This window comes from Coregonus clupeaformis, chromosome 17 (assembly GCF_020615455.1).
Source record: "Coregonus clupeaformis isolate EN_2021a chromosome 17, ASM2061545v1, whole genome shotgun sequence".
In the NCBI taxonomy this organism is placed as follows: Eukaryota; Metazoa; Chordata; class Actinopteri; order Salmoniformes; family Salmonidae; genus Coregonus; species Coregonus clupeaformis.
The window spans coordinates 1,063,498-1,075,402 of record NC_059208.1 but is presented as its reverse complement, the minus strand read 5'-3'; the positions used below and the strand labels follow the sequence as shown (position 1 = coordinate 1,075,402).

Below are 11,905 nucleotides of genomic sequence, written 5' to 3'. Positions count from 1 at the left end.
GAATACTAGAGAACAACCTTTAAATATGTCTTCAGAAAAGGGAAGTGAAAACAATATCTTTACTGCAAAAGTTGTAGTGCAGGTTTAAAATAGTCAGATAGAGGTTCTCTGTTGCTGTGAAGTGTTAAAGGTTTATTAACAGACCTGTAATGGAAACAACACCAATACTTTTCATTCTCACCTCAACACTTCCCTTATCAGTTGGCGGACATTTTGGACACAACAACGCGACAACTGTTCTTCAGAAGGACAAAGCTTCATTTATTAGGCTGCTTTTATCACAATCGGACCATGTTACATTTGCACATTTCTAGCATACAAAGTGGAGTTTTCAAAGATGCTGCTGTAAGCCCACGTGGTTAGACTTGAATGCCCATTCAAGTAATGTTTTAATAAGTGTATATGGGCTTGTCAATCATCAGGTTTTACACAGTTACCATCATGTAAACATGGAGCATCAGTAAGACTATATTTTACAGCCCTGCTTCATCTGGTATCTACAGTACCTGATATTTACTACAAAACTATGGTAACAAGTCATACCTTCTGGTAGTTATCTCAAAGAATTCAACAGAATTAGAAACTCTTACAATGAATTTGTAAAAATAATTTAAAAAAAAAAGTTGTCATTAGGTGGTTACTCTAATGTAATTATCATTCTACTATATAAGTAAATACAGGACTGTAAAGTAAAGTGTAACCACAACATCCAGCTGTTTTCTTTCCTGAAGACAATCCTTATCTTAAGTGCCATGAGCATTTTGCTTCATAATAACTGTTGCAACATAACCAAAAGTAAAGACGTTTTAGTGTTTTCAATACATTCCCTCTTTATCCAAAAGGATGGATGCATGGTCAACATATTACATTGCTCCAAAACAATTTTATGTGCCTTTCGACATTTCGAATATCCTATAAAATAAAAAAATTGAATATATCATTCAAATGTTTTGTAAGTGTGTGGTGTTTTAGTGCACTATTTACAACACGTTGAACATTATTTTCATGTCAAAGACCGGCATCACCATCAGTTTACATTCACTCCTCCTCCTCAGTAGTTCACACTCACTTTGTAAATCTATCCTTCAATGACTTTTAAAGACCACGTCTCACAAAAATAATAAAGAATTAATAATAAATAAGTTAACAGAAATATGACATGATTGAAAGCTACCAACGCTACAAGCTGCCCGTGAAAGGGTTAGCTTGGCAGTGCACGATGCATAGTGTATTCTACAGAGAGGAAACATACACTCCTCTTTATGAAACAGACAAGTGTAACACCACTGTTTTAGGCTAGCAATCCTGGGTGGTTTGGTTTCCTATGTGCTTGGGGACAGTAAGAGGTTAGAGGTCAGTCGAGGGGTTGATTTGGGATTGGCCATTGAGAGACAAGTTCTAGTCCCCTCCCACTAGCTATGTTAAGACTGCTGGATTGGGTCTCTGTTTCCCCAGTGCCACTGGCCTGCTAGTCTCTCTCTCTCTACTCCCATCAACAACTTCACATATCCCTCTGCATTGATTGCCTGAGGGGTGTGTGTGTGTGTGTGTGTGTGTGTGTGTGTGTGTGTGTGTGTAATTCATTATTCATTCAGACCTTCAAACTGCTGAAATGGAAAATAGCATGTTGATTGTGGTTGGCCAGGACTCCATGGAGAAGAGAAAGGTTGTAGCTAGGTTATTAAGATTAAAGACATTAGTAGATAGAGTGGAAGACTGTGTGTGTGTCTGACATGCGTCGACTCCCTTTCTCACTCATCACGCCCGTCCTCTCCCACTCTCCTTCTTCCACTTCTCCCTCTCTCCTCCCCCTGGAACTGCAAACCTGTTCATTGCCTCTTCCTCAATGTCATCCATCTCCTCCTCTACCTCCTCATCCTCCTCTCCCTTCACCATATCCTCCAAGATGTCATCCACATCCTCCACAAAGTCCTTGAAGCTCATCTGGTCGTGAACGAACACTCCGTCCCTGAAGAACTCCCTGGCTTGCTTACTGAGCTCCTCCCTCTTGGAGGTCTCCACCCCAACCCTCTCCGCCTTGGCTAGGTAACCCAGGAGCAGGGTTTCAAACTCGGCCATGGTGACAGGGAGCAGCCCCTCTGCCTGGGCGCAGGCCTCCACTGAGCTGCAGTGGGTTTGAGGGTTGGGTTTGTGCTGCAGTCGTTCTCTCTGGTGGCTCCAGTAGTCAGGTTGTTCCAGGGGGGCTCTGCGGTGGGTTTGAGGAGGACCCTTTTCTCTCTTTCCCCTCTCTTTCTCTTTCTGACCTTCCTTAGAGTAGTGGTGGTCCTTCTCGTATTTGTCATCTCCTCTGTCCTTGTTCCAGTTCCCACCGTTTCTCTCCTCCTTCCATCCTTCCTTCTTTCCATCAGACCACTCATTTTCTCTCCTGTCGTCCTTACCCTTCCACTCTTTACTGCAATATTTTTTTCCGTCTTTCTTTGTCCAATCTTTTTCGCTCTTCCACTCCTTCTCTCCTCTCTCCTTCCATCCTTTGCCACGGTCCTTATAGTCATCCTTGTCTCCCTTCCACTCCTTCTCTCCCTTCCACTCATCCTTGCCCTTATTCCATCCTCCTTTCATTAGATTCTTCTCCTCTTTTCCCTTCCACGCCTTCTCTCCATTCCACTCATCCTTGCCCTTATTCCATCCTCCTTTCCTTAGATATTTGTCATCTTTTCCATTCTTTTCTCCCTTCCACTCATCCCAACCTCCTTTCTTTAGATTTTTCTCCTCTTTTCCCTTCCACTCCTCTCCCTTCCACTCATCCAAACCTCCTTTCTTTAGATTTTTCTCCTCTTTTCCCTTCCACTCCTTCTCTCCCTTCCACTCATCCCAACCTCCTTTCTTTAGATTCTTCTCTTTTCCCTTCCACTCCTTCTCTCCCTTCCACTCATCCCAACCTCCTTTCTTTAGATTTTTCTCCTCTTTTCCCTTCCACTCCTTCTCTCCCTTCCACTCATCCTTGCCTTTTTTCCACTCCTTCTCGCCTTTCCACTTGCTATCACTCCATCTTTCAGGTTTTTCCCTTTTCCAATCTTTCTCCTCCTTCCAGTCTTTTTTCTCACCCTTCTCCTTCCATTCTATCTTGTCTTCCCTGGCCTTCCATGGCTTGCCCTCATCCCCTCTGCTTGATTTATCTTTCTTCCATTCTCCCTTGTCTTCTTTCTTCTTCCACTCTTTCTTCTCTTTTCCCTTCCATTCTTCACCTTCTTTCTCCTGGTCATATTTTCCCTTTTTCCACTCTTTTTCTACCTTCCAATCCTTCTTCCCTCCCTTATTCCAATCCTTCTTCTCTTCCTTCTCCTTCCATTCTTTTCCCTGCTCAGTTTTCTCCTTCTTCCACTCTTTCTTCTTCTCTGTTTTCTCTCCCTCCCCTGGTTTCTTGCCCTCCCCCTCTATCGTTCCTGCTGTGTTCTGGCTGTAATCCCCAGCTTGGCCAGAGGGGGGCGGGACAGAGGCAGAGACAGGCAGTGGAGCTGCTTCTTTGTCTAAGGAAATAAATTAAGAGAATTAGAAATGTTTGTGTTTGTGTACATGTTATGTGTGTGTTAGTTCAGTCACTGTGGCTATTAGTGTCACTAGCTAGCTTTTCCCCCCGTCCTCTTCCTCCCTCCTTCTCATTCCCTACCTTCCCCTCCCTCCTTCTCATTCCCTACCTCCCCCTCCCTCCCTCTCTCCTACACAGACCTGTGCGTTGAAATACTATTGGAAATCTTCCAAATACTTTTAGTGATCACTTCAGCCTGCCTGGAGTACCAGATGGGCAGGGTTTGCAGTTTTAAGACAATTTTATTGGTTCAATGTGCCAGACATTCTCAATCAAACCCAGCTAAAGTACAGTATTTTAAAGTATTTTAAATAGTATTTGAAGCCAGGTATACTCCTAAGTACCTGTGCTGTGTTTTAGTTCAGTCACTGTGGCTCTGAGTGTCTCTAGTTCTTTCTGTAAGACAGGAACAGACTCCAGCTCTCTCTTCATCCTCTCGTTCTCCTTCTGAAGGACAGGGAGCGACGTCATCTCTTTCTTCAGCCTACCGTGCTCCTTCTCCACCTCCTCCCTCTTCTTTCGCTCCTTCCCTCCATCCTCCGCTTGCCTCTGGGCTACTTTTAGCTCCTCTTTCTGTGCCTGATTAAAAAAGAGCAAAGAGGACCCTTTGAGAATATAGGCAGCATACACACACGGCAGAAACACACACACCTGCTTATACACACTGCTGTACATTAAGTCAGAGAGAGAGAGAGAGAGAGAGAACTATAGAGAGAGAGTAAGAGAGAGACAGACAGACACAGCGAGGGGCCTACCAGGAGTTGGGCTTGCAGTACAGCTATCTGTGGGTCTTCTTTAGCCAGTTTATTCAGATGGTCTGTACTGTCAACATCTACAGGTGGTGGAAGAGGAATCTCGGGATTCAGCCATTCCTTTGGCAACACACACACACAGTTCACACAATATCAAGTACACGATGACCAATCATTCCAGTTGAATGTTGAAGTTAGAGAGAGGGGGATGGGATAAGATAGATAGGTAGGTAGAGAGAGACAGACTGAGATAGAGAGTGAGTGAGTGAGTGAGTGAGAGGCTGACCTGTTTTCCCACCACCTCTGTTTCTCTCAGCTCCCTGGTGTCATAGTCCCCCTCTGGAAGGAAAACAGCTGTTATAATGCATTATAAGACTGACAGAACATTACAATGCATTATAACACACTGTTATAACACAAGTATAATGCATCGTAACACAAAGACAATGGGGGACAACCAGAGACATATCACATATAATACATATATCATTGGGGACAATACACATCATTCTACAACACAGAAACACAAGGATGCACTATCACCATCATAACACAACACAGAAACACTAGGATGCACTATCACCATGACAACAAAACACAAGGATGTAGAGCAGTGCTTTTTGGGAAAGAGTGGAGCACTGTCAACCAAGCATGGGAGTGTTAATCGCATAACACTCCTCTTTTCCTCTGGCACACACACACACACAACCTACCATCGTCCAGGTCCATGAAGACACCTGTAGGCATAATACAGTCTCAGACCTTTATCTGTGACCACTACTGAATCAACCAACACACTACTGACTAGCTGTGATGTGGGTGAAAAATCCCTTTAGTCTAATCATTCATGATTATGTTTAGCACATTGTGTTACCGTCATAGAGAAGAGACAGGCACAGATGACATACAGGTGTGTGTAGGTCCTACACAGGTCACTCCCAGGTAACAATAATGTATGTTACCATGGTAACAGAAACTGTGGTGACACACACCTGAGAAGAAGATGGTTCCGAGGCCCAGCAGGATGACAGCTCCCAGGATGCACTTGTTCAGAGAGAAACCAGTCTCCTCTTCCTCCCTCTTCTGCGGAATCCGGAATTCATCCTCCTCCTCCTCCTTCCTCCCAATCCGCTCCAGAGCTGCCAGGAGAGACCCCCTCCTCCTCCTCACCCCTGATACCCCTTCCTCCTCACCCTTCTCCTCCCCCAACACCTCTGCTTCCAGATGGGAGTCTGGCCCAGGGAGAAAGAGAGGAGTTAGAGCCACTGAACATTAGCTTTTAAGGGATAGTTCACAAACTACAATTTTAAGGAGGTGACAGTGAAGGTAATGTTGTTACGGTGCTCCAGACAGATGCCTTGTGTCTCACCTGTCTTGCCCCCGACCTCCGACAGATCAGACTCCTCCTCTTCCTGCCCAAGCCCCTCCTCATAATGATGATGCACATCCTGTATATACCCCTCCTCTTCCGGTGGCTCAGTGTTGAGCAGCAAGGCAGGGTGTTCTTCGAGGTCGGGGGAGGAGCTAATGTGGGTGTAGGAGTCAGAGAACGAATCAGGGTCAGAGATGGGAGGGGCTGGGCTCCCAGGCAGGCTTCTGGATTGGCTGCGTGTATCTGGGTCAGGGCCTGTGGGGGCAGGGACTTCTAACAGAGAGCTCGGAGGAGCAACACTAGCAGAGGTGGAGTCAAGGGCAGGGTAAGAGGGAAGGTCATGGGTAGGCTCATGGGTGTGACTCTTTACAACAGGGGTGTGATCCTTGCCTCTCTCTGGTTGTGTTTCCTGGGTCGCCTGGGGATGGATGTGAAACACAGTTGTTAGTGTGCAAGACCAGTCAGTGTTTCCCCTAGATAGATATGATCCTAGGTGGGGTGTCAATAGAGATGGAGCTCTTACCTGCTGTGGCTCCACAGAGTGAGACTCTTCAGCAGACACTGCATCCTCCCCAGGCCTACTCTCTGATAGACAGACAGACACGCACGCACACAGGGAGAGGCATGTTAGACGTTAAGTAGTATAAAAGTATTAGTGCCTGTAGGTTATCCATTTGCAGTGAAGTGGCGACCCGTCATTGATGTTGCTGGGCGAAAGGTTCTTGCTTGTGTATGTGTGTGGGTGTGAAACCCCACATAATCTAGGCAGAAAGCGAAAGGCGCTCGCTTGCCCGGTTTGGTGAACCATTCATCTACTTTTGAGGAACGGTGTCTGGTGGATTAGAATAACCAGCAGTTGCTACAGAATGAGGCAACCTTTTTCACAGTTAGTCTGTACCTTGTACCCCAGTTGTCTCGTCCCCCACACACATACCAAGATCACGTGTTTTGTACATGCTTGCATAAGACAGCTTCGCTATATAAGGCTTCTGTACTCCTTGTGTCTTCGAGCTCTCTGCCTTACACCTCAGAGTGCATGACCGACCAGCTTCATTATTGCAATAATTAATCGATAAATAAAGTATAATTGTTTGAAGAAATAACAAAGTCTCTCCTTATACGTCAAATTCAAGCCCCTTGGGTGCTGCCATAGATTTACATTAGAAGTGCCCATCCAAGAAGGCTCAAGGTCATTGGCCACAGATAAAATCACGTCAAATCACGTTATATCTACCGTAGCTTTGATTGGTGTCACGATCGTTTACGAACGAGAAGGACCAAGGCGCAGCGTGATAACCATTCATGTTTATTTATCTACTGAATAAACACCCGACAAAACAACAAACGAAACGTGAAGTCCAAGGTAGCACAAAAACAACATACCTTACACGGAACAAGATCCCACAACTAACTCGTGCCAAAAGGCTGCCTAAGTATGGTCCCCAATCAGAGACAACGAGCTACAGCTGCCTCTGATTGGGAACCACCCCGGCCAACATAGATCTACACATAATAGATTCTATAACAATGAACAAACACAACACGGAATATACACATCCTGACTCAACAAATAAACGTCCCTTGAGTCAGGGCGTGACAGTACCCCCCCCCCAAAGGTGCGGACTCCGACCGCGCCACATAAACATAACAGGGTAGGGGCCAGGTGGGCATTCCGCCTCGGAGGCGGATCCGGCTCCGGGCGTGACCACCACTTACTCTCCACCTCCCTGTTGCGCCCCTGGTCTGGTCTGGACCTCGGCGCGCTGCTTCCCCTCTCCTTCCTCCCACGACGTACCAAGCCCTGTCTGGACCCTGGTGTGGGAGACCCCGAACCTGGAGAGGGGCTGACGTCTGGGTCTGGACTGGAACCGCTGACTAGAGCTGGACCCGACGACGGTGGAGTGAACTGCTCTAGCTCCGGAGTGGAGCCGCTGACCGGAGCTGGACTGGACCCCGGTGGAGCGGATTGCTCTTGCTCCGGAGTGGAGCAGCTGACCGGTGCCGGTGGAACAGGCACGGGCCGTGCCGGACTGGACACACGCACCTCTGGCTTGGTGCGGGGAGCAGGAACGGCCGTACCGGACTGGCGACGCGCACCACTGGCCTGGTGCGGGGAGCAGGAACAGGCCGGGCCGGGCTGGCGACGCGCACCACTGGCTTGGTGCGAGGGGCAGGAACAGGCCGGGCCGGGCTGGCGACGCGCACCACTGGCTTGGTGCGAGGGACAGGAACAGGCCGGACCGGGCTGGCGACGCGCACCACTGGCTTGGTGTGAGGGACAGGAACAGGCCGGACCGGGCTGGCGACGCGCACCACTGGCTTGGTGCGAGGGACAGGAACAGGCCGGACCGGGCTGGCGACGCGCACCACTGGCTTGAGGCGAGGAGCAGGAACGGGCCGAACCGTACTGGGAACACGCACCACTGGCTTAGTGCGGGGAGCAGGAACGGGCCGGACCGGACTGGCGACACGCACCACTTGATTGGTGCGAGGAGCGGGACTGGGTTCCTTCATTAACCCCCTCTCCTTCTGCTGCCTAACCAGCTCCTCTCGCCGTGCCTCTACACTTTCCTTCTGCTCCCTCTGAACCAATGGCCCCCCTAATCTGGTAGCCTCCTCTGCTAAACAGCGGAACCGCTCTATCGCGGCCTCCCGTTGCCTAGTCGTCCACACCGTGTGCCCCCCCTAAATTTTTTTGCCGATTGTCTCTCCCCCGTGATCATGGCCTCCATCCCTCTTGCCAGACTCTCGCTCATCTCCTCCCAAGTCCATCCTCTCTCCTCGGCACACTGCTTGGTCCAGGTCTGGTGGGATCTTCTGTCACGATCGTTTACGAACGAGAAGGACCAAGGCGCAGCGTGATAAGCATTCATGTTTATTTATCTACTGAATAAACACCCGACAAAACAACAAACGAAACGTGAAGTCCAAGGTAGCACACAAACAACATACCTTACACGGAACAAGATCCCACAACTAACTCGTGCCAAAAGGATGCCTAAGTATGGTTCCCAATCAGAGACAACGAGCTACAGCTGCCTCTGATTGGGAACCACCCCGGCCAACATAGATCTACACATAATAGATTATATAACAATGAACAAACACAACACGGAATATACACATCCTGACTCAACAAATAAACGTCCCTTGAGTCAGGGCGTGACAATTGGACTGATCATGTCAACATCATACTTTCAAAATCTTAGCTAGCAAGCTAGACAAGCAGTCATCATCATGAATCAAGTTGACAATCTACTGTCAAATCCTTTTCAATCCTTATCATATGAAGAGAAATTATAGATAAAACGTATCGGTGCTCATCGGCCATAAACATTACAGAACAAGTTGGAAATCGCAAATTTAGGAATCAGTGGCTAACTGGAAGCATTGCAAAGCAATCACTAGCCTGCTATTCAGTGGAAAGGGTGTGTGGTCCAAGTCTGGGTTTAAAGGTCTCTTTTCCAAGTTTAAAAGGATAAACATTCGCATGCAAAACCATGGGCCAGAAAAGGTTGAATACATTGGCCATGCTGTCAATCCAGCATGACTTCTGCCGCGTTCAAAACAACTGGAACCTCGGAAATCTCAGACTTGAGTTAGTTCAAGACAATTGGGAAAATACGTTTTGAACGGTCATCCAACTTGGAATTCCAAGTCGGGAACTCAGGCCGCTTTCTAGAGCTCCGACCTGAAGATCACTGACGTCATGATTCAACCTTGTTTTTTTTTTAGTTCCCAGTTGTCTTGAAAGCATCATAAATCCAGAGAATGACACTTTGATGACAAAATTTTGACCACCACCTTCCTGTTCACGTGAGCACAACAAGGTAAGTCCAAAAAAGTATTGTATGCTGCTGCATAAATGATGTAATATGCCAGTGAGATATGTATACTGTAGCTAAGAAAGTAATACTAAGTGTATGTTGTGTTAGTAAGCTGTTAGTAGCCCATGTGCCTCACCCTAATCATTTGGTCCCTTTCCCCCTCATAACTTAGCCTACTGTTCTGACTTGGTGGTGCACATGTAGCCTGTAGCCTGTTTTAGAGAAATGTAATCATCGAATATTGTAAGAGCTTTCATTGTCTGCTTATATGCCCCCTTTATTTATCCTACGGTTCTGACTTGGTGTACAGGGAGAATACTGTAAGAACGGCCCATGTTCTGAATTCTGTCGCAGTACATTTCAAAAGTGCTGAACAAATTGTTATATTGACTACATCCATCCTAGCTCACTCACTAATGTCTTAATCGATATTACGGATTGCCTCTTATCCGCTCATCATTCCCTTATGACATAGTTTGTACATCTCAATTGTCAGTAGAAACCACATTTGTTTAAGCAAGTCAGCCATATCAGTTTGTTTTTTTAAAAGGCAGTAAATGAGGCTGAATGAACTGTTTCGCTGCCAGTCAAGGCTCTGCTGATAGCCAGGTGTAGCAGCGGTAAGGATTCAATCCATGGTGCTGAAAAGAAAGCTCTGCTGTTGGGACAGCTTTATGTAGGCCCTAACAGTTTGTGGGCACCATTTGTCACTGTTATAGTGCAATGAATGTATTGTTTAGTGTTGTGTTGTGGCTTTACTGGCATGCATCGAAGAAAAAAAAACGTTTGAGTTTGCCCCACCAAGATTTACATGCCAAAATCACCACTGTTGCAGTATGTGTTGTGTACCTGTAGGTTCTCATGTTACAACACAGTGAGCTCCGAAAGTATTGGGACAGTTGATTTTTTGTTGTTTTGGATCTGTAGTCCAGCACTTTGGATTTGAAATGATACAGTGACTATGAGGTTAAAGTACAGACTGTCAACTTTAATTTGAGGGTATTTTCATCCATATCGTTTAGAAATTACAGCACTTTCTGTACATATTCCCCCCATTTTAGGGGACCAAAAGTATTGGGACAAAGTCACTTATATGTGGGTTCGATTCCCACGGGGGGCCAGTGTGAAATAAAAAAAAATGTATGCACTCACTAACTGTAAGTCGCTCTGGATAAGAGCGTCTGCTATATGACTAAAATGTAAATGTATAATGAGGTTAGCATTTTTGGGGGGGTAAGATATTTGAGCGTCTGTAACTTTCTCACTCATCATTATTCACGATTCATTCAGGACTATCCGTAATCTTGTCAAGTGTTTAGGAACATTCTATTCTTTTTTACAATAAAAGTGACTTCAAACGACACAATACATTATTTACCATTAATTTCTGTTGGGCACAAAATAATCTGAAACACAACCAAAACAAACAGCAAATGCATCCAACACGTTTTTAGAGTCACACGCTTGATGTAATCATTGTGTGCTAGTAACATGGGATCAAATACTAAACGTTTGACTACTTTAATACAGATAAGTGAATTTGTCCCCTAAAATAGGGGGACTATGTACAAAAAGTGCTGTAATTTCTAAACGGTTCACCCGATATGTATGAAAATACCCTCAAATTAAAGCTGACAGTCTGCACTTTAACCTCATAGTCATTGTATAATTTAAAATCCAAAGTGCTGGAGTACAGAGACAAAACAAAACATTTCCAATACTTTTGGAGCTTACTGTATGTGTTGTGCACCTGTAGGTTTCTCTGTAGCAGTATGACTGGGTGTACCTGTAGGTTTCTCTGTAGCAGTATGACTGGGTGTACCTGTAGGTTTCTCTGTAGCAGTATGACTGGGTGTACCTGTAGGTTTCTCTGTAGCAGTATGACTGGGTGTACCTGTAGGTTTCTCTGTAGCAGTATGACTTGGTGTATCTTCATGATGTTCCGTTCCCTCCTCTACAGGCCTCAGCGTCTCAGCAACAGTCTCCTGAGACACACACACACACACATTATTGAATTGACCCATATGGTGACACATTTAATCCCATTAGAAAAACTCGTTTTTTTCTTACTTAAGTGTTCAAAACTCAAACTTGTGCAAACTCTGCAGTGCACACACACACACAAAGCAGTGAAGAGAGCGTACCTCAGCTGTAAGGACAGTCCAGCTATTGCTGTTGGCAGCACCACTGCTGTCAGACATTGCCCCCTAGTGGCTCTGTCCAGCACCTGCAACTCAAACACAGGATACTTCAGCACAGGATATAGATAGGCCTACAGTAGGCCAGTAATATTGAAATCCTGGCCTCAAGGTCCGCAGTTCTACTGGTTTTCATTCTTTCCTTTAACTGATTTAAACCTGGGAAACCAAGTGTGTGTCTGTCATGGGCGATTACATTACATTGATTG

The 11,905-nt window shown here is 46.1% G+C and overlaps 1 protein-coding gene across 1 annotated transcript; it reads right to left on the bottom strand.

The window, feature by feature from the left end:
* Window positions 1–237: 237 nt before the first annotated feature.
* Window positions 238–11,699, bottom strand: LOC121543882 (golgin subfamily A member 6-like protein 22). Its single transcript, XM_041854019.2, has 10 exons — window positions 11,643–11,699; window positions 11,249–11,483; window positions 6,195–6,256; window positions 5,669–6,089; window positions 5,292–5,531; window positions 5,013–5,036; window positions 4,586–4,638; window positions 4,303–4,419; window positions 3,892–4,126; window positions 238–3,488 (listed from the first exon to the last, which is right to left on the bottom strand). Exons 1-10 carry the CDS (start codon window positions 11,697–11,699, stop codon window positions 1,759–1,761), a joined length of 3,174 nt encoding a protein of 1,057 aa, XP_041709953.2. The 3' UTR covers window positions 238–1,758.
* Between the last annotated feature and the right edge of the window lie 206 nt (window positions 11,700–11,905).